The following is a 20684-nucleotide window of genomic DNA, read 5'->3' as shown; positions in this document are numbered from 1 at the left end:
GTGATCCATGGCCGCTGAGCCTGCGCGTCCGGAGCCTGTGCTCCGCAACGGGAGAGGCCGCAGCAGAGGGAGGCCCGCATACCACACACACACACACACACACACACACACACACACAAAAAAAAGTACCCTGGATGAAACTTAGATGTCCAGATATTTTAATCCATGACATAGGGTTTTTACATCCTTTGAGTATGAAAAAGTTTCAATTTCTAAAACCACCTCCCTTAAAAAGCAGAAAGTGTCACTTAGAGGGTTGCACAATTTATTTCTGAAAATTAAATGATGATTTTCCCCAAAGGACAGAGGGGAAAGGAAGATGTGGAGTAGATGGATTCATTTGTTCCCCTACGGAGAAAAAATATTTCTACACCTTGCAAAACTATATTAATTAGCCTGCCATCTGGCAAGCCTGCTCACACACATAAGGGATAAAGTTTAGATCTTGAGGTTTAACATTGAAGCCTGTGGGGAGATGTTAATTGGAATCTGAGTTAGCAGGAATATTTTTAAAGGGAACATTTCAAAAGAGATCTGAATATAGGGGGAAAAAAACAGAACCTAAAATGTGAGACCATCCAAGGTGACATCAGAGGTGTCCATGGCCTCACTCCCACTCTGCACACCAGTGAGCCAGTGTGGACACTCCCACAATTAGGTGAGGCTGTGCATTAGCAGGGCAGCTTTCACAGCATGATTTTGAATGTTCCCCACAACTTTACAAATAACCCCCCCACCCATACCTTCTTGTACATTACAAATATTTTTCAAAATTTCCGGAAATCTTACCATTGTAAAGGTGGGTGTTTAAAAGAACCTCTTTAAGGGAAAAAGAAAGCTCATCAAACAGGAGGTTCAATAAAATATGAGTTTTGTGGTATGTACATGCACATGTGTGCACACATACGCCCAGAAAAAAAAACACGTGGATGGATAACCCCATATTTTTCATAGTGGTTATGTTTGAGCACTAGAATTTGGGGGTTTTTTTTTTTTACGGCTGTTCATATTTTCTCCATTCTTTGTCTTAGGCATAAGTTTAAATTTTCTTCTCAAAGCTACATACATTCCACTGAAATTAAAATATAATGAAAATCATGAAAAGACATGATAACTTATTTTACAAAGCAAATGAAGTATCTTGAATTTGTGGTGAAAATTTGTCAAAATTCACAGAACTACACACCTATAAAGGATAGTTTTACTGTATGTAAACTGTATCTCCATAAACCATGTCAAAAACAAAACAAAACAAAGCACGTCTAGCTGCCTGGACTTTTTCTAGAGTAAATTAAAGTGGTAAACCTTGTGTCAGTATGAATCTGGATTAGTGGCCGTGAAAAACACCTTCTTCAATATTTAAAAAATAGCACCTGAAGGAAAGACTTTTTTTACTCCATCCTTAGTAAGGAGCAGCCATTTCTCAAAAGCAGCTCACATACTGCACCACTGAGAGCTAAGACATGGCCAGTGAGGGATTTTTCTGGTTTACAGATTCTGGATGCCATGTTTATGCCTTTTGCATGTTGTAGATTGTTCATACTTTATTCTCATACAATTGTTTTAAGCATAGCAAAGCAGTCTTAGTTCTCTAAATACAATGATCTTCACAGTCTTAAATACTTACTTATCTTAAATAGGTATTTAAGTCTCATCAAACATCTCTCTAAAAATGTAGTTAGCATTAGCATATTTGTAGTTAGTATTAGCATATTCAAGAGAAATTATTGTAGTTTTAAAATGTGAAGATGAAGCCTGTAAGCAATTCATCTCTAAAATCCCAACAGCTCTTTCCTGGCATTCACACCGTACTGCCGTGTAAGATGCAAGAACTTTTGTCCCTTCTATGAAATGAACTATATGCTCTACTACAAGATTGGCAAGGATTTTGAGATGAGTGCATAATAAATACACTCACGTGAATGCACAGGATTTCATAATACGTAGAGAGAAATCTCAGCAAAATAAGCATGGGTGCAGTGCAGTGTTATTCATTCCAAAGGCCTATAAGATAGCAGCTATTCAGAGCTACACCATAAGTGAAACCTCAATTTCAAAAGCACAAGCCCACTCAAATACCATTATAAACTGTGATACTTTACGATGGGGAAATTACAGGAGAATACATATACAATTTCCACTAATGGGAAAGAGAATCAGCAGGTGGCATTTTAAAACAAAGTAAAACCTACTTCTGTTTTTCACTCTCTTCCCTCAGGCAGCAGGTGGCATTTCTATAGCAAAGATCAAGATTATCAGGGCTCAATATTCCACAAATACCTTTGAATTGCCAGGAGGCTGATGTATGATAAAAATTAAGTGACTAAAATCTTACTTTACAAATATTATTTTCAATAATTAGAATATTGTTGGAGCTGTATTTCCTTTGGAGGTAGGATAGTGCAGTTACATCTTTATCTGGATTTACCATGTACTACTGGTAATTTGGGGACAATTAATTAACTTCTCTAAGCCTCAATTTTTTCATCTGTTTAACAGGTATTACATATACCATTAAATGAGACAACATACACCAAACTACCTCAACAGATATTCTTCCTCTCCCTCCTCCTGTGCTGATGTCGGTAGATCTCCTACTGGTTATTACATGTTACCATAATTATCTGTCAACATCACTTTCTAACCCCACCTGATTGAGCTACTTGAACAAAAGGACCATGTCATATATATCTTTGTTTTCCAGGTGATAATCATAGTCCTGGTCACATAAAAGGTACTCAATAAATATGTGGTACATAAATGAATAAATAAGGCAATGCGATAAAGCCACAGGCTTTGCTCACAGAAGCCAGACAGAGTCAAACTAGGTTATTAGGTTATCAGGTTTCAGAAGGTTATTCAGCCTCATCCATGAGCTACAAAGCAGGAAAAAGGATCACACAAAGATACATAACTCATAAATAAGCCCCTCCAAGTATATTTAAATGTAATCAACTTCCCATGTTTCAGAGGTTAATCCCTCTTGGCTTCTGGTTTCCCTATTTTTTGGCCCAGTTTATAAACTTTTGACTTCTCTTTAGTGCTTTTAAGGCAGCCAAAGACAAGGAATTGAAAGAGAAGCTGCATGGCCTTCAGGACTGGGGGCTGCCCCCTCTCAATCCAATCCCTAATACATCTTATGACTAGAAGGCAAAAACAGAACAAAGCAAAGCAAACCAAAATCATTCCAGTCTAGCATGCCTTAACATAGAGTTTAAGATATATATACACACCTGGAACTTCCCAACAAAATCCATAAATGTTGGGCCATGAATCCCCTCCAAACATGTTAGTTTCTTATTAAATAGATTTGAAATCAAACCTGTTAAGTGACTGAAGGAGCAGCTACAAGCCACTGCTTGTGGGACACACCTAAAAGAATGGAAGGTTTGAAAAGCGAAGCTTGTTTCCTCGGCTCCAGGCTGGGCATTTCACTTACATGGGAACTAGAAAACTGGCTTAAAATGAGAACTATAATCTTTCTGAAACAATAGGTCATGACGAGCTTCCTTAATGCCAAAATAAGTGTTCAGAAGTGACTTCTGCTAGCTGAAAGAAAGTGTAAAGGGCATATATATTTACTCTGGCTTGAATACAACATTTCTGAATATGTCTATCAGTGCCAAGAGTCAGAACACTTTTCTTTATGGGTTTCAAACCTGGGACCCATTAAATGGAATGTTTATATTCCCCCTGAGGAATGCCATCAGAAAGTTGCATCACATTAATATCTAACCAGTTCAAGTATTTGTACCTTTTGATCCCAAGATCACCCTAGGTCTTATGCGAAAAGGTAGAATAATTTTAAGGTTAAGTCTCAGAAGGTAAAATAAACCACAATTTCTCTTGTTTAAAGAGTTTTTTGGTTTTTTTTTTTTTAAGAAGCCATCAAATGATAAGTAATCAATAACAATTTCAGAGAAAACTGAAGTCTGCCTGCCAAGAGGGCATCTTGGCAGTAGCGATGCTGGTAAAAATGACATCAAAATCACTAAGATCCAAGAACTGCACTGAAGGAAGCAGAGCTCTGATCTTGGGCTTGGATTCCTATGTTAAGGAGGCTTATAGAAACCACTATTGATTTTTCACCTTAAAAATCCTAGCTTTCCATGGCTAACTTATCTAAAATTGACAGGAGTCATCTATTGAGAAAGAACGGTACATACAAAGTTCACAGGTCATATAGTAAAAATGAGGTAACTTTTATTCCTTACTAATTCTGTGGTCCAAATATCTAACCCCAGACATCAAATCCTAAAACATACAGGAAATTATAATTCATAAACATACTGGCTCATTTTGCAGAATCCTCATCATCAACTATCACCTAAAGCACCCCTGAACTATCCCATACTCTACCTGTCCCACCATGGCCATTTGAATCAAAAATTTAAAATTCCTTTGCTTGGGGACCTATCGTTTATGGAAAATGCAAATTCACAGTCATCCATGCAACCTGCCAAGTCAGGTGAGTGTGCCTATCAGCTGTTTTGCCACCTGTCTGCCCTTTGGAGCAGTTAAGCAAGGGTAGGCTAATTTTACAGTGAACTATTTTTTGGATTAGCAAATAATTTGTGTTTATATACGTGGGTCTAGAATGGAGAATACCAAGAGGATAAAATTAACCTTTACCTAGAAAAATAAACTATCTGACGTGGCTTCTATATCTCCAATGCTCAGTGTCTGACATAGGTAATCTACTGGGAGAAGTCTTCAATTTTTGTATCAGAAATCTTGACATTAGCCAAGTGAAAGTAATATTTGTACAGGAGTTATATCTCAAGTTCCAAGATCAACAAGCCACTCCAGATCAGACTTAAGAAATAACATTACATAATAGTCACTTAATGGCCATTGTTTTACAGTAACAAAGGTTTCATTTACCGTATTTCCTAGAGTGCTTTATTCAGCTAGCAGCTTTTCCCATGACAAACATACTTTTCCCCCTTAACCCCTTCATCTACCTGTAAAAGTAAAACATTTAATAACTATAATTTCTAATTAAAAGATACCCATCATACAGCACTTTAAAAGATAGGAATATTAAAGGGACATCGGTGATTTTTACGCAAGCCACAGGTTCAGTGATATTCTTCAGATCTAGTGGTTAAGAAATCTGGCAGTGGCTAGATGATGTAATAGTGACTCTCAAGAGAGATGTTGTAAGGTCCAAGTCAGGGTCCTGAGACATCAACATGCAGTGTAATGTTTAAAATTAGACAGAATAAAGCACGGCAAGAACAGCTTCAGCAAACACTCACAGGGCAAAATGGGCCTGGTGGATCCATCAGTTTTCCTCCCTTTCTGATTCTACCACCCTAGGAGACTTCACCAAGTTTCACTCGTTCCTCATTCCCTACACCCAGGTAATTCACTCAGAACCTAAAAGATTATCTCCAAAAGCTATCTCCTATATGAATTTCCATGTCAGGTTAGAAAGTTTCCAAAGACATGGAGCTCCATATATATATATATATAGATATATAGATAGATAGATAGATAGATAGATATAGAGATAGAGATATAGAGATATATATATGGATTTTGCCTGCAATTATCTTCCCAAGAAACCCCAAACTGTAACAAAATCAGAATCACTGATAAATGTAAATTCCAAAGTCAGCAGACTGTAGAAAGCCCCCAGGTTCTATGATAAAGCAAGTGATGGAGGAGCTTAAGATAAGATAAACATTAATGACTGTCTATTCTTCTTACCAATCTACTTTACCTTCAAATGCTGATCAAAGCCTAAATCCTCCGCTGGGGCCTTTTTTCTTTAAAACAAAACAACATGATGTTTCAGTTTGATATTGCTGTAATTACCTCTCTAACAAACATATCCAATAACCATTAGTGTAGCTAAAACTCCCACTGGTCTTCTCATGCTATTAATAAGATTTAAGGTCAATATTTTCAGAATTTAAAGCCAAGTTCACAAGGGAACTTTCCTAACTACCAAGATAGAGGAAAGAAAATAAAGTATCAGAACAAGTATTAATAACCACGTGAACTTTTTATTTAGAGATATTCCTCTAGTTACAAAATGTACCACGGGTCACAAAAACCAAGTGTGCTGCTAGATATCCAAGGCTTCTACCAATAGAGGTTGACTTTGCTTTTAATAAATGGTTTTACACACACCCTGTGCCTACTTTCATCCAGGTAGCCCCAGGACCATTTTATTATCTTGGATCTCCCATTACCTTTCAAAGGGATTACTGAGTTACCATGATGTCACTCCCAAATGACTAGGTTACACGTAGTGAAGACAGCTCAGATTAAAAATAGCTTTGTGCGGGCTTACTCACACTGAGAGCTGGGTGTGCTGGAGAGTGAGGCAGGGGTTCAGAGCCTCTAGTCCTGAGCTCCCTGAGAAACCAGCCTATTTCCATCTCAACCTACACAAGGAGGACTCTCCCAAAGTCTTCCAAATAAAGCCCTACCCCAAGCCTTCTCCTCCATGAGCTGTCTCCACACAGGGCAGATTTCTCAACCCCAGCGTCTGTCAGTTTTTAGCCCACAGGGCAGATGGTCTCTATCTTGAGGCTTAGGATTCCTCTGTTTTAAAAGTATCACTTGGGCTTCTGATAACAGGATAAATGCGTAAAGAGAAGCAAACAGAGCCATAAAAGCATATAAGGTTCACCCCCCTCACTGTGAACTTACTGACACACATATACCCCTTCCAGTGTCGACCAGGTAGAGCAACGAATAGCCCATGCGTCCCCAGGGAGCATATGCTCCCCATTCTAAAGCTTTGTTTTTAATGGACTTCTTTTGAAATCTACTTTTTAAGGTCTCACACATTTTTCTCTCTCATTCCTTTCCTCCTCCCTCTTTCTGCTTCTCTCTCCCCTCACAAAAGACCTACAAATTCAAGGGGCAAAACAAATGATCTGTCATCTCCTGTTGTAAACCTCCCACTAGAAGCTTAAAGCAATATTTCTGAGATGCGCATATTCTGGCTCACATCCTTTGCGTCTGGCCAGCCTGAAGACCCGGAGAACACGCTGCTCTGGTGCGGGGCAGCCAGGCTCTGCACACAAGTCACTCAGAGAGCTGCTGGGAGCTCCTAACCTGGCGTCTCAGCGTTCTCCTCTCCCCCAGGGCTCTCCCTTATTAAGCTGGGGGAGGGGCGCAGGAGCGAGGGCCTTCGGCACCAGTGCCCATGTCAGAGCTAACTAGAGACAAGATGAGAAGATGGAAGGGCGAGCCCCGCCGTGATGGGCAGGCCTGTCCCACCTGTGGAAAATGCAGTCCAGAGCATGAAGAAAGGAGAAGGATGAAAGGAAGCAGTTATGAAACAGGCCTGGGCAAAGCAAGGACTGGGAGGAAAACGGGTGCAAAGAGTCAGGGAGGGGCAGAGCCTGCAGGTCAGGTGTAGAGAGGTTGAGAGCGCGGATGTGAGCGCCAGGTTTCAGCCACTTGTGGAACAGGCTGGAGGGGCGGGGCGGACAGCGTACCCTCCCTCCATCTGTACTTGGCTCACGTTCAGGCTCAGGCAGAGTCAACGAGGGGGCAGGTAGGGGCTAGAGACACTCAGCGGAGCAGCTCCAACTGTAAACATGTCAGAAAGGAGATACTCAGGAGACTGGGGAAAGAACTTGAGCTTCCAGAGGGCAGGGGAAAGGAAGCTGTCATTGCCTGTTTGGGTGATGAAGCAGACAATAAAGTGAGCCACACTGAGTAAGGGGATATGATTCAGGGAAGAGGGCTGACAGGCCAGCTGGGAATGTGCAGAGGCTGGTACACAAGGATGTGTGGCTGCTGTGCTTAGCTACCCACAGAGGGGGGTTGCCACCCATGGTCTCCAATGCCTCGCTTCACTCCTGCTTTCCTGGCTCCTCCCGATGCCCTGAGCCCACCCCTCTGCTGCCAGGGTTCACGCTGAAGTCACCAGGACTCCCCAGTCGTCAGACACAACGCACACCACGGTTCATCGCTGTGGAGGAGCCGTTCATCATTCATCATTCTGTCGGGATCTCTGTGAGAACACTCTGCTAGCTTCTTTCCCTCTTACGGGACTCTCCTCCGCGTCGTCTCCCTTCCGGTTCCTATCTGCATCTCTGCCCACTCCTTCAATGGGGCATCTTTAGCTCCCCCACAGATTAATCTAACGTATTTCTCATGGTCCTAATGAGGACTCCCAAGCCTCTTATCTCTGGTCCAGCCTCCTCGAGTGCCCCGGACCTACCATCCAACTACCTGCCTTGAGGCTCTTTCTTTCTTGCCGCAGAGCCTTGGCTGTTCCCAGATGCCTGCTCCCAAAGTCTTCCGCCGACGGCTCTTTCTCATCCTTTAGATCTTCTCTTGACTATTACCTCTTCAAAAACCTTCCCCGACCACACGATCTAAAGGAGCCCCCGCACTGTCACTCTCTCTTCTCAGCTCTTGCTTACAGCCTTCAGAACACAGTGACCACCACTTGACTTATTTAGATGTTGGTTTATCTGTGAGGCCCAAGCATTCTGTCTGGTTTACCTCTATATCCCTGGCCCAGCACAGGACACTGGTGCTGTGGGTACCAGCTGAACGAAGGAATGGACGCTCCACGGTACTCAGCACACAACAGGTGCTCAATAAATGTGGATGAAGGAGCCTCTGGGGACACAAGGGGCGAGTACAAGTACTTGTGTCTTATATGTACGGGTGATTCTCCATTTCCCTGGTTCCCCAAGTAAAAACCCCCAGGGCCATTGTGGTATCTTTCTTCATCCTCCAGAGCCAACAGCTCATCACCTTCTCCCAATTTTATATCCTTAATATCTCTCAAGGCGTAAGTAATCTCACCACATTATTTGCTCAGGCCTGCAAAACCCTTTAGAAACGCTACCGCAATAACTTATTCATTGGTTTCGAGGTCCCACCCTCTCTTCTCAGACCTAAACTCCCCAAGTGCTCTAGACATGTCTCTCTCCCACTGGATAAAGGCTAAGCTCCCACAAATACCAAGTGTCTCAACGCTCCTCCTCAGTCATTACCCACTACTCATCCCCTTGTTGTAATGACAGTAACCCTATTAATAGTTAGGGTTTATTAACGCTTTTCGATGTGAGTCATTGCATTAAGCATTTTATACATATGAACATATTTTAATCTTTATACCAATCCTATGAGACAAGTAATTTACCTGTCCCTACTTTATAGACAGAGCAACTGAAGTCCAAAGACGTTAACTTACTCAGTATACAGTATCACAGAGTTAACATTCGAACTCAGGTAATAAACTGGCTTCAGATCAACCCTCTTAACCATTGTGCTCTATTATATACCCTCTTTAGACTTTATGCTTCAGCAGTACCGAGTTATGCTCCTGGTTCTTTATGCTCCAGCAATACTGAGCTATGTATAATCCCTCGAACTCTGTTGTTGCCAAGGCCTCCATGCCTTCGTACACACCATTTCTTTCGCTTCCTGGGAAGGCCTCGTCTTCCTGTCTGATAAATACCAACGTACCCTTCAAAACCTCCCCAAGGTTTTCTATCTGGTGCATCTCCCGGCTCCTCTGTACCTGGTAAATACTTCTTGATTTCCCTGGTTTGCAATGATTCAGCTGCATGTCTTCACTGAAGGCATGCCTGTGGCTTTCAGCTTTGGGTCACAGTGCCCAGGCAAACAATAGATGCTCAATAAACGTGGGTTTAACTGGGCTTTCTGTAAAAGGGGTAAGTACGGGTTAACCAATACCTAACATGCCAGGGCAGGAGAGAAGCCTATTGCATGCTTTTTAAAGACATATATTCATGCTCAAAACAAAAGAAAAACTCACCAACACTACAGATGTTTCTGAAGAGAAGATGCAGAGTGCATAAAAATTCAATGCATTCTGACGACTACAGCAGTTAAAGATCCCTGAATGGGGCTTCCCTGGTGGCGCAGTGGTTGAGAGTCCGCCTGCCGATGCAGGGGACACGGGTTCGTGCCCCGGTCCGGGAAGATCCCACATGCCGCGGAGCGGCTGGGCCCGTGAGCCGTGGCCGCTGAGCCTGCGCGTCCGGAGCCCGCGCTCCGCAACGGGAGAGGCCACAACAGTGAGAGGCCCGCATACCGCCAAAAAAAAAAAAGAAAAAAAGATCCCTGAATGTACCTGCTGTTCATTGCAACTGCTGAGTACTGTGAATTTAGCAAAAAACAAAGCAAAACCAAAATAACCTTTTATCCCAAGGTTCTCAGAAAAATACATTTGGAACCTCTCTCAAAGTGATGAACTGAGTCACAAACTACCCAATGGCCTGGTAGGATTGTATTAACTTAGGTGTCACTGAGGTTTGGACATTATCACTTAAGCCCAAAGAAAACATGACAGATTTCTGACCACTGAGGTTAAAAATCAAGCAACTTCTAGAGTCTCTAGACTTCAACAAAACTAAGAGCGCACTTCAAAACTAAGCAGCAACATTTATAAATCAATGGTGGTCCTTTCTTTACAGTGAGACATAGAGGAGGTATAAGTCAAAGAGAAGTTTGATCCCTTCTGCCTCGAAATTTTTAATCCAACGGGAAAGGAAAAGATGTTACAAACAAATAGTAACATAAAGCAGGCAAACTAATTCCCATCCTACCTTGCAAGGGGATCCTGAAGTGAATGGAGAATCCGCAGGTCTATGAAACTCACAGCCTCTAAAACATGCAATTCTTACTTCAGCTTAAAACAACACACTTTCGTTTAAATACCCTGTTTATTCAGCCTAGATTTCTGTCCCTCAAAGCAGCAGGTGAATGGCTGTATTGAGACTACCTTGAGGAAATGAAGGAGGGGGAGAGGTAGGCAAAGCCCATCATAAAAAAGGAACCATTATCAATGGAAATGTGAGCTTCACAGCAAAACAGCAGACAAAGTCAGTGTGCGTCCAGACAACCCAGTCTCTGCCGCAGTCCAGGCAAAAAGGACTGAAGGGAACATTATCATCATTGGGACGCAGCACAAGTAAGCCAGGTGCATCAGGACCTGTTTAAGAGTCTAGGCCTGAGAGTCAGTCTGTAGGTGCCTTTCCCCAAGAACTCAGGGAGTTATGGGCCCATGCAGGGCTTTGAGTTGGAAGAGAAACCTTAAAAGTGTTCCCATGAGAGGGCAAACCAACAAACCAGAGCCACGCTAAACTGGCAAGGCAGATGCGATGCAGCAAAAACCCAAAGTCCTCTGTGGTGACAATTTCTACCATGATATAGATTTAAGGGAAGAGTCTGAAACCATTCAGACTCTCTTTTGTCTAAGCGTACCAAACATCCTATCCCTAGGAGCTCCAAGATCCTCATTCACAGGCTCAAAGCTGGATTTTACTCTTTGTTAGACCAAGAAGCTGATATAAAGAAAAGGTTATGATGAAGTCCTCTGGATTACAATGTAATCAGAAGAAGCAGCTGGGATAAAATATGCAAACGGAATGATCTGTCGAACAAAGTCAGCAAATGTGCAGAGAAGCAGCCAGGCTTGGGCAGGAGAGCTGTTCCAAGGGCTCAGGCACGTTCAGCTGAGGATGAGGGCAAGGCACCCTCACCTGGACAGTGGGCACATCCTCAGTGAGGCTGGCAAAAGGATCGGGCTACTTGGGAAAGGAGAGGTCCTTTTAAAAGGGCAGATTTAGGGAAACTGATCAGTGCTGTAAGAAACAGGGTTAATGTGGCACTTAGACGAGGAAAAGGATGTAGAGCAGTTAAGGGAGGTCACAGAAGGGGAAGAGTCATACTATAAGCATACACTTCATGTCCTTACGAAAGGACACAGAGCCAGAACTGATCACTGTATAATAAGAGAAAGCAACGGCCACGTACACTGACCCGGAGAGAGGGACACCTGCCCTTCACCTTCCAGAATCTACCTAATAAATAGAAAGCAGTTCCAGCCCTGTGAGACCTGTAAGTAGATGTATCTAGAGATGATCTTCAGGATATATATTTCCAAACTCCATGAATCCAGGAAATCCCAAATAACAAACAGGCTGTGACAACCTCTACTCTGAGAAGGGAGGGAAGAAATTCCACCTCCCTCTCTGTATCACTAAACTGAAGATACGGGCCCATGACTTGGGGAATGGACACAGCCCTCCCACACCCTTATTTGGTTGGGAAGAATCCAAGTTCCTTCACAACCTAGGCTCTCTGCCAGTGTGAGCTGTCTAAAATGGAGTGTTCTGGGCTGGATAGATATTGCCCTAAGGCCATGGTCAGACCAGCCTGAGAATTCTTTATGCATTTGACTCAATAATACTATCAAACAGGTAGGTGCAGGGAAGAAAGATTCCAGATGCTTTTCAGTTTCAGACACAGGTGTGATGCCAGAGCAGACTTATCTCCCCAAGAAGTGGTTCCAGGTGAGAGTAGCAGCTGCATCACCGCCAGGGCTACATCATTTAGACATATTTAAGGGCTCCTGACAAACAAGTTATAGGATTTACTGCCATGAGGAGTAGGGGCCTGGTTCAGGAACAGTAAGTATCTCTTCAACTGATTCGTTGTTTGGGGGGTTTGGTGCACGGATGACACAGCCTGTTAAAAAATGACCAACACCAAAAGAGTGTCTCTGAACATTATAGCAGAAAAGTACAGCCACCTTATTTAAAAGGCACAACTTTAGAATCATATGGTTTAGTGGCACCAATATTGTTCAAGTTGCATTAAAAGGTAAGTATAACAAAAATCGACGCAATCATGCTCTCTCTCTCTCTCTCTCTCTCTCTGAGACACATACACACAAACACACACACACGTGTTTGTTTGTGTAAGTATAAACAGCATATGTCAGGGTATTCCAGGATGCTTCTGAAAATTAAGAAATACCATGAGAAGTGTCATGGTAAGTTTTCCAAAGTATTATGTATTTGCACTTATGCTACAAAAAGTTACTGGTATAACCAAACAGAACGACCCATCTCCATCTTCCTGTGTTCTTTAAACACTGGAGCATAGAGATGAATCTCCCAATCTGATAGTCAAGCATCCTGTTTATTTGACTGCACCCTTGCCCTCGTGCACGTTCACGTGTATGTTCAAGGCAAGTTTTGAAGAAAAACAAAGAATCTATATTTACACAACTCAAAGCGTGTGCCCCTCTAAAACCAAAATCATGCCACTTGTCTGTGCTGGACACAAATGTGGAGAGAGGAGAAACACCTGTTTTAAAATAATTTTCTCTCACCCAAGTGTCAGCAACTAACTCTCAACTGTCTTTCACTTGTGGCATGAGCTTCACCTTGATTTTAAAAGTCTTCCTTCTTTTCACCTATTCTAACAAATATATGTTACAAAATAAAAAGGCCAGTCTATTTTTAGAAATAAATGTCAGCAAATCAATTGAAAAAAATGCAAAGTTATGCAGACTTTTCTCTTTAAGCAGACAATATGAAACAGACAAACTTGAGCTACCTTTGAATCGTACATTTGCATCGTATAAAGGTTAAATATTTCATAGAGGGAAGCATCTGAAAGGCTCTACACAGAGCAGCAGAAGCTCCAATGCCTGAGTGAATGAAATGGATAAATGATCAGAGCAAAGAGAGGGAAAAAGTATCTCTTCCCCCTTTCCCTTCTCTCCCCACCACTCACAACTCGAGGTCTGATTCTCCACATTTCTGAACAACTCCGAAAAGCACATTCATCAGCATGACCCAGGAAAACCGCAGAGGAGGTAACACCTGAACCAGGGCCCCCCAGCAGAGTATAAACTTTTCAAACTGTCACCCAATCAACGAAACCCCAGTTGCTAAGGGGGCCCAGGCAGCCAGGCAGCCTCCTAAGCCAAAGCATTCATTCCCTCTCCAGGCTAAAAGGACCCCCAAGTCTTTTACCTTTGTGTTCGCCGAAGCCTGTTCCCACTCCTCAAATGAGGCAAAGTAAAGTTTGAGAGCACAGTCCAAAAATTGGGGTCAGACATATCCATTTCTTTCTCGCTTCAATTCACTGTGGGTTCAAGGCCATAAGACCAAAACGGAGAGAGGAGGGGGAAAAAAAAAAAAGACAAAAATAGATCCCAATTATCTACTCACTGCCTCCAGAGGAAACGTGCTGCGAACTGTGATCTCTCAAGAACAACTTGGAGCGTGAGTGAGAAGTACCCGTCCTAGCCTTTAATCAACACACAGCTATGTCTCCAAGGTTCAGGAAACTTGTTTCCTCCTGGGTTTGCCCTCTCCTGGTCAGCCCTGGCCAGCTATAAACAGTAATTACAAGAGTTGGGCCGTGCGTTCGGCTCAAAATGTTGTCTGTGTGTGATTCAGTCCAAGGTACTTTGTCATCTGTTCGGCAGATACCATTTGCAGCTCCTGCGGGGGGGTGGGGATGGGCAGGGGAGAGGACTAGTTTAAGTCTTTGGTTCCGGGAGGCTGGTGCTTATCAGCAAAACCATTCAACATCCGAACATGCCCAGTGCTGAGTTTCCTCTCGGTATCTACATACAAGGAAAGGAATGTAAATGGAAAAAGCTCCTCTTCTTCGCCCCTCCTCGAAAAAGGGAAACTTAAAAGCACTTATAGAAAGCTGGCCTGTTGGCGGACTCCAGCGGACACCTTTGTGCAGCCTCAGCGGGAAGGGGCCAGGCGGCGGGACCGGTCCCCACCGCAGACACTCCCCATAGGAGCGGGGCCTCATGGGAAAGGGAGCAGGCGGGACCTGTGCGTGAGCCCAGGAGGACCGGGACACCCTAGCATTTCCCGCCGCCGCGCCCCCAGCGCGGAGCCCCTGGTGGATCGGTCCCTCCAAAGAAATAAAACCCAGCGCGATCCGGAACCCGGTGGAGAGTGCACAGCGCACACCTGGAGGCTGATGCGTGATTCACTGAAGACTGGATCACCAGGAAAACACTCCAAGAAAAGTCAGTCATGGCTCTGCCGAGGGACGCTGTTTGTCGTGTAAGAAGAGCACGCCAAGGGAATGCCACACTCACCTAAAACCTCAGTAAACTGAATTTATGAGTTTACATCCATTGGATGAATTGCTACAGCGCACACCTGTGGCTTCACCCTATCAGGGACTGGTCAACCACTACCTGTGAAGATACGACCTGGCACTTAGTTAACCAATGCTAGAATCATTTTCCTGCCATGAGTGTTAAGGCTTTGAAAGGAAGGAATGAAGGGGAGGTTGAACCAATGTTACTGTTATTCATTTCGAAGAAAGACACAGGATTCCAATAACTCCCCAAACCCACCGATGCTTATGATTAAGTATATTATAAAAACACTAGAATTTAAATTAGCTACTTTAATCTGGTGTAATATGGCAAGAGATAATAAATTTTAAAAAAATGTTTAAGCAAAAATAACGTTTAAAAAATGGTTTAGTTCAACCAGAAAATACTGGAAACAAACTTGCTTATAGAAATATAAGGGTGAGGAAAAAGGGGATGGGGGGGTGAGCTGACAAGGGATGGGGCTAAACAAAGAACAGGAGTCTACTTTGAGATGCTCTTTAATTCTGGGGACCCCCAGAAATATTTTCACCCCAAGCACTCTAAGAATTTCTGATGGGCCTCCTCAGATCCTTGAAATCTACAAAGGTAGACAAAGAAGACAATATTTTCTCAATTTTACATGGCAAAATACACTTCACCAGATACTTAGGGACTTGGTCCAATATTTTTTGCCCCATACTAAGCCATGTCTTCTCTTAAAAAAATGCTTTTAAATATTCAAAAAAGTATATTTTAAAGGCTGACACAAAGATAGTACCATACTCCAGAGCAGAGTTTCCCAACCTCAGCACCGTTGACATTTTAGGCTGGATAATTTTCTGTTTGGGGGACTGTCTTGTGCATTGGAGGATGTTTAGCAGCCTCCATGATCACTCCCCACTAGATGCCAGCTGTGATCATCAATAATGTCTACAGACATTGCCAAATGTTCCTTGGGGGTGCAAAATTGCTCCTGGTTGAGAACCACCACTCTAGATAAAGGCTTTCTCTGAGATAGGTAGTATAGAGCATTGCTTAAGAGCAAAAATCTTGGGTTTGAATTCTGCATCCAACACTTACTGTGACCTGAAGCAAGTCACTTAATGTCTGCCCATTTCCCCTATTTTTATGGGGTCCATGATAGGACCAACCTCTAAGAGGTTCACACACATAAATGAGATGACATACATAAAGCCCTTCATGCAGTGTCTAGAGCACAATGCACATAAATGTTGGCAATATGCAGAAGCTAAAAGAATACCATGCAGAGAGATGCAAGACTGGAGCAGAGGGCATCCTACATCATACTCTCTACTTTCATGGCACTCTGAAGATGCCTCTACAGGGGTGCTGGTCACACTGTATTACAATTGACTGTTTACTGCTGCCTTTCCTGTTAGTCTATGAGCTTCCTCAAGGCTAAAGTCATGTTTTATTGATCTCTGTACTTCTACAATATGACAGTTCCTGATTTATGTAAGCGTTCAAGACATGCTTTTTGAATGGAGATACTTCAGATGCTCAGGTATCCATTCTTTCTTTTAAGATGCCCTGAAATTTATCAGTTTTAGCAGGTCAATTGAGTTTCTCAAAGAATCCTGAATTTTTAAGAATCCCAGGAGGATATTTTTAAATTCTAAAGACTTTCTCTTATTGATTCATTTTTATCTATATTCTGTAACTGGAAACAGAAGTGTTAGGCTAACATTCTTCAGGTCTTAACATGGCTTTAAGAAATGTCACAACCAAATCCAGGGGAAACTCTCTTTGATCCCACCCCCTACCCCATCCCCAAAGATAAGCCCAGGGAAAAATTTTTGTGCTCACTTTTTAGGTATCCAGATAATTACATATCAGAGGCTGCTCAGAACGGAACAATGAAGCTGGTGAAAGGGGACTTGAAAGTGTGCTATATAAATTGTGGATTGAAGGAACTCTGGTGAATGTGGAAAAGAAGAGATTTAGGGAACAAGCAACAGCTGTCCTTGAATACTGAAATAACTACCATGTGGAAAGACCTTCAAATGCAAAGATGAAAAAGGCTGAAACAACAAGGAAGGACTTCCTGTGTGGGTGTTTGAGGAGAGGTAAACTGTAGTGATACAGTGGGTGAGAGTCAAGTTCTGGATGATTTAACTCTGGGGCAACTCTGCACCACTAACTCTCACATCCTCCATGGTCCTTCCAGAAAAGCCTACATATGTGGGCAACACCCATAAAAATGATAGTAATAAAATGGATAAATCAATAAAACATTAATTTCTTCTCTTGATTGAAGAATACATATTTTGGTCTTTGGGTAGCAGATGTCATAACTCTCTCCACCCTGTACATTTTGGGGAATCCACCGTGCAGATTCTCAAAGTGCTGGGTAAAGACCTGAGTATTTTAAACTACTTTAATGTTTACTTTAAACATTTAATGTTTACTTTAATGGTTTTTGCACTTCAAAGGCTTCAAGAACTGGGGTTGTATCCAAAATGAAAAATAAAAATTGGTAAAGTGCGTGAAGAGCCGGAAATGAATTAGTTAATATAGTGAAAGTGGCTGATCTATTCCCACACTCCTTTAAGAGTAGGAGTAGGTGTGACACTGAAGTGTAACTTGTCTTCTAACCTGTTTGACTTGATTTGGGAACTTATGATTCAGAAGGTAATGCAGTCAGCAAATACAAGAATTAAAATTGTCAGAACTGCTGACATTTTTCCACAGACAAAATAATTATATGAGCAGAAACTAAAGCATATTTTAGCTGCAAATGCAGTAAAACTCTGGCTACAGAACTAAGAAGGAATTGAGATTATTGGAAATTCTTAAGACTACAGCTGATCTAGGTCACTGTACAGATATCCAGTCAGATTTTCTACTTATTGCACAGCAACTAAGCCTATACAGCAGTGGACAAGTTTTGTGATCCAGAATGCTCATTCATTTAATCAGGTTGATATTATCAGTCATTGTTTTTATGAGAAAGGTGAATGAGATTGAAAAATAAGCTTGTCAAGCTCCTGAAATGCTAGCTTAAGATGAGGTAAGTATTTAATGAAGGGTCAGATTCTTTACTATATTCACCCCTCTCCTACATATACAAAATTCCAGGTTCTTTTCACTGACTTGAATTCTCCTGTCTATGTTCCATCTGCTGACCCATGCTTATTCAGTAGGGTTTCCTTCACCCTACACAGAACAGCATTAAGTTTAATATCCCTGGAGCCTCGCCTTGAACTTAGACACTATAGGAGATTAAGTCTTCTAGTGTAAGCGTGAGGCCTGGGAAGCTGTCAGCTCCCGGCACTGACTCTCTTGCCACGAGGCCGTGTCCATAGAAAAGATACGAGGGCAAGTGGAGTTAATATTGAATTTCAAAATGTATTCTGATCATGGCCTGGTCTGGGGATTCTGCTATAAATTTACTTGGATTTCTGTCCACTCTTGTCATCAGAGTACCCAGAAGTGACTACATCTCCAAGGTTGTCCATACCTACAAGTGTACTTTGGTCATCTTCTAAATGCTGTCTTGAGAGTTTGAGTATAGGAGTGTGAAGAGCACACTGCCCATCCTGAATGAGCAATGCTTGTAATCACTGTACACCTTAAGAAATAAAGCTTAAAAGCTGGGCTAGAAATGTAAAGAAAGTTGCATCAATGGGAACGGCTTGTAAGAAAGCTCTTCTAGAATTACTAAGCAAATTTTTTTGCTTACATTGCTAAAATGTGAAGGAAGATAAAAAAAGATCAATGAAAATTAACTTGTAGGGATAGATCTGAATGCTGAAAAGCTAAGGGATGGATAATAAGGAGGGTTACATCGTGCTGGGAATATTAAAAAAATATTTTTAAACAATATCATAAGGCAAGAGAGATTCAGATTTCTAAAGGGAATAGATAAAACAAAGGAAACCAAATAAAACTGATTTCTCTTTCCTGATAGGTTAAGTAGAGAAGTACACAATCCACAAGGGCAGGTTGAAGGACAAGGTCCGAGAGGGGAAAGGACAGACTAAATACGAGCCAAAATGGGAAGAGAATGTGATATTTTCCTCAGGTGTTCCCTGGATCCCAGGAGAATCAGAGGCTCAGAAAATGTAGCAAATAACCAATAACTTCACAAAATTAAAGAGGAGAGAACAGATAGACATGGGAAATGAAGCGCTTTTCTCCCAAATTAGTGACTCCTTGATTTGTACAAAAGATAAGTAGATTAGAATATATGATGGTGCCATTTGCAGCAAAATGGATGCACCTAGAGATTGTCATACTGGGTGAAGTCAAACAGAGAAAGACAAATATATGATTATCGCTATATGTGGAATCTAAAAAATGGTACAAATGAACCTATTTACAAAACAGACATAGAGTCACAGATGTAGAAAATAAACTTATGGGTACCAAAGGGGAAAAGGGAGGGAGGGATAAACTGAGAGATTGGGATTGACATATACACACTGCTATATATAAAACAGATAACTGTATAGCACAGGGAACTCTAATACTCTGTAATGACCTCTATGGGAATAGAATCTAAAAAAGAGTGGATATATGTAGATGTATAACTGATTCACTTTGCTGTACAGCAGAAACTAAGACAACATTGTAAATCAACTATACTCCAATAAAAATTAATTTAAAAAAAAAAGAATATGCGTGGTGGCAGCCCAGCTCACAGGGCCAGGGAGGGGTTGCATGGTGGCAGCCCAGCTCACAGGACCAGGGAGGGTTTCAGAATCACTGATTGTAAGCATATTACCCTAGCACTCTATCTACCCTATCATTGACTCTCAAGCAGGGTCCTGGGAGAAGCCCCATAGCCTAATCTCCCACTGGGAGAGGAGTTAGGCTGCTAGAAAATGTGTCATACTTACAGGGCTGGAGGGGGTCATCCTGCAGGAAGGAGACTACTGGGAGAGAAACAGAGAAGAGTGTGTCTCTCCGTTCGAAATCAGCTGTCTGCAAGATCCATCAATAAACCAAGCAGAGCACTGGCCTCCAACAGAGCTAAGCAATCCAATTATGGAGCAGAGAGCAATGCTTCGAGACCAACGCCAACATCTGACAAATAGGAAGGCTAACTTCTAGACTTCTAGACTGCTTTAAGACCAAACTTCCTTGGCACTTACTGTAGACAGCCTTCCTATGAGCCTCCTTACCCCTACTGGGTTAGGTATCCCTCTATTGAGCTCTGCTCCTGAGAGCTCCTGCATGAAAAGTGTTCCCCCACCATATCAGAATCTGTATGTTTGCAGATCACTCCCCCTTAGAGTAAGAGCTCCGTGAGGGCAGGGGCTGTATCTCCATCTTTTCATTCTCAATACACCATTAGGATGAATGTTAAGACAAGGGATAAAGGGAGGAAGAATTTGCTCAGGGTTTAGAAAGATACTTGAAAGCAAGTATTTTTAAGATGGACCCCTTACCTGTTTTAAAAAGCCCTTTCTGTCTATTCCTCTTGGAATTTCATGAGCCCATACCATTATTCATATACACTGTACCTGTTAGACAGGTCTACTGCCTCAGATTTCAAAATCTCAGAAAAAAGACCACGCACATGTAGCTGTGTATCTGTAGACACATGTAAATATGTGTCTAACTAGTTTGTATGAAATCCAAAATGCTTTGTGAGTAACAGTGAACCTCAGACACTAATCATTACATTAGACTCTCAATCTGGAGTTAACTTCAAGGACATGGTGTTTCTTGATCCAGAAGCTTGGTCTAAGGTACATCATTTCTCATCCAGCTCCTGAGCATGAATTACAGTGCAATTATAAGAAATGTCAATTAAGTGGGTCAGTGTGGTTAT

General features: G+C 42.1%; 1 protein-coding gene across 6 annotated transcripts in view; it reads right to left on the bottom strand.

The window, feature by feature from the left end:
- Nucleotides 1-20684, bottom strand: part of MAST4 (microtubule associated serine/threonine kinase family member 4) — a 599104-nt gene that overhangs the window by 159976 nt on the left and 418444 nt on the right. The window contains exon 1 of one of the 6 annotated variants that reach the window (XM_024120551.3): nucleotides 13785-14211. The exons of 3 other annotated variants lie outside the window; for them this stretch is intronic. In XM_024120551.3, the coding sequence (XP_023976319.2) occupies nucleotides 13785-13876 (92 nt within the window). In that variant the 5' untranslated portion in view covers nucleotides 13877-14211. Of the gene's footprint in view, nucleotides 1-3233; nucleotides 3323-13784; nucleotides 14212-20684 lie in introns of those variants that run through there. 2 more of the 6 variants (XM_028492947.2, XM_055086602.1) reach the window with 2 other exon arrangements.

This window comes from Physeter macrocephalus, chromosome 8 (assembly GCF_002837175.3).
Source record: "Physeter macrocephalus isolate SW-GA chromosome 8, ASM283717v5, whole genome shotgun sequence".
NCBI lineage: Eukaryota > Metazoa > Chordata > Mammalia > Artiodactyla > Physeteridae > Physeter > Physeter macrocephalus.
Note: the sequence above shows the minus strand (reverse complement) of the source record. Positions and strands in the feature narration are given on the sequence as shown.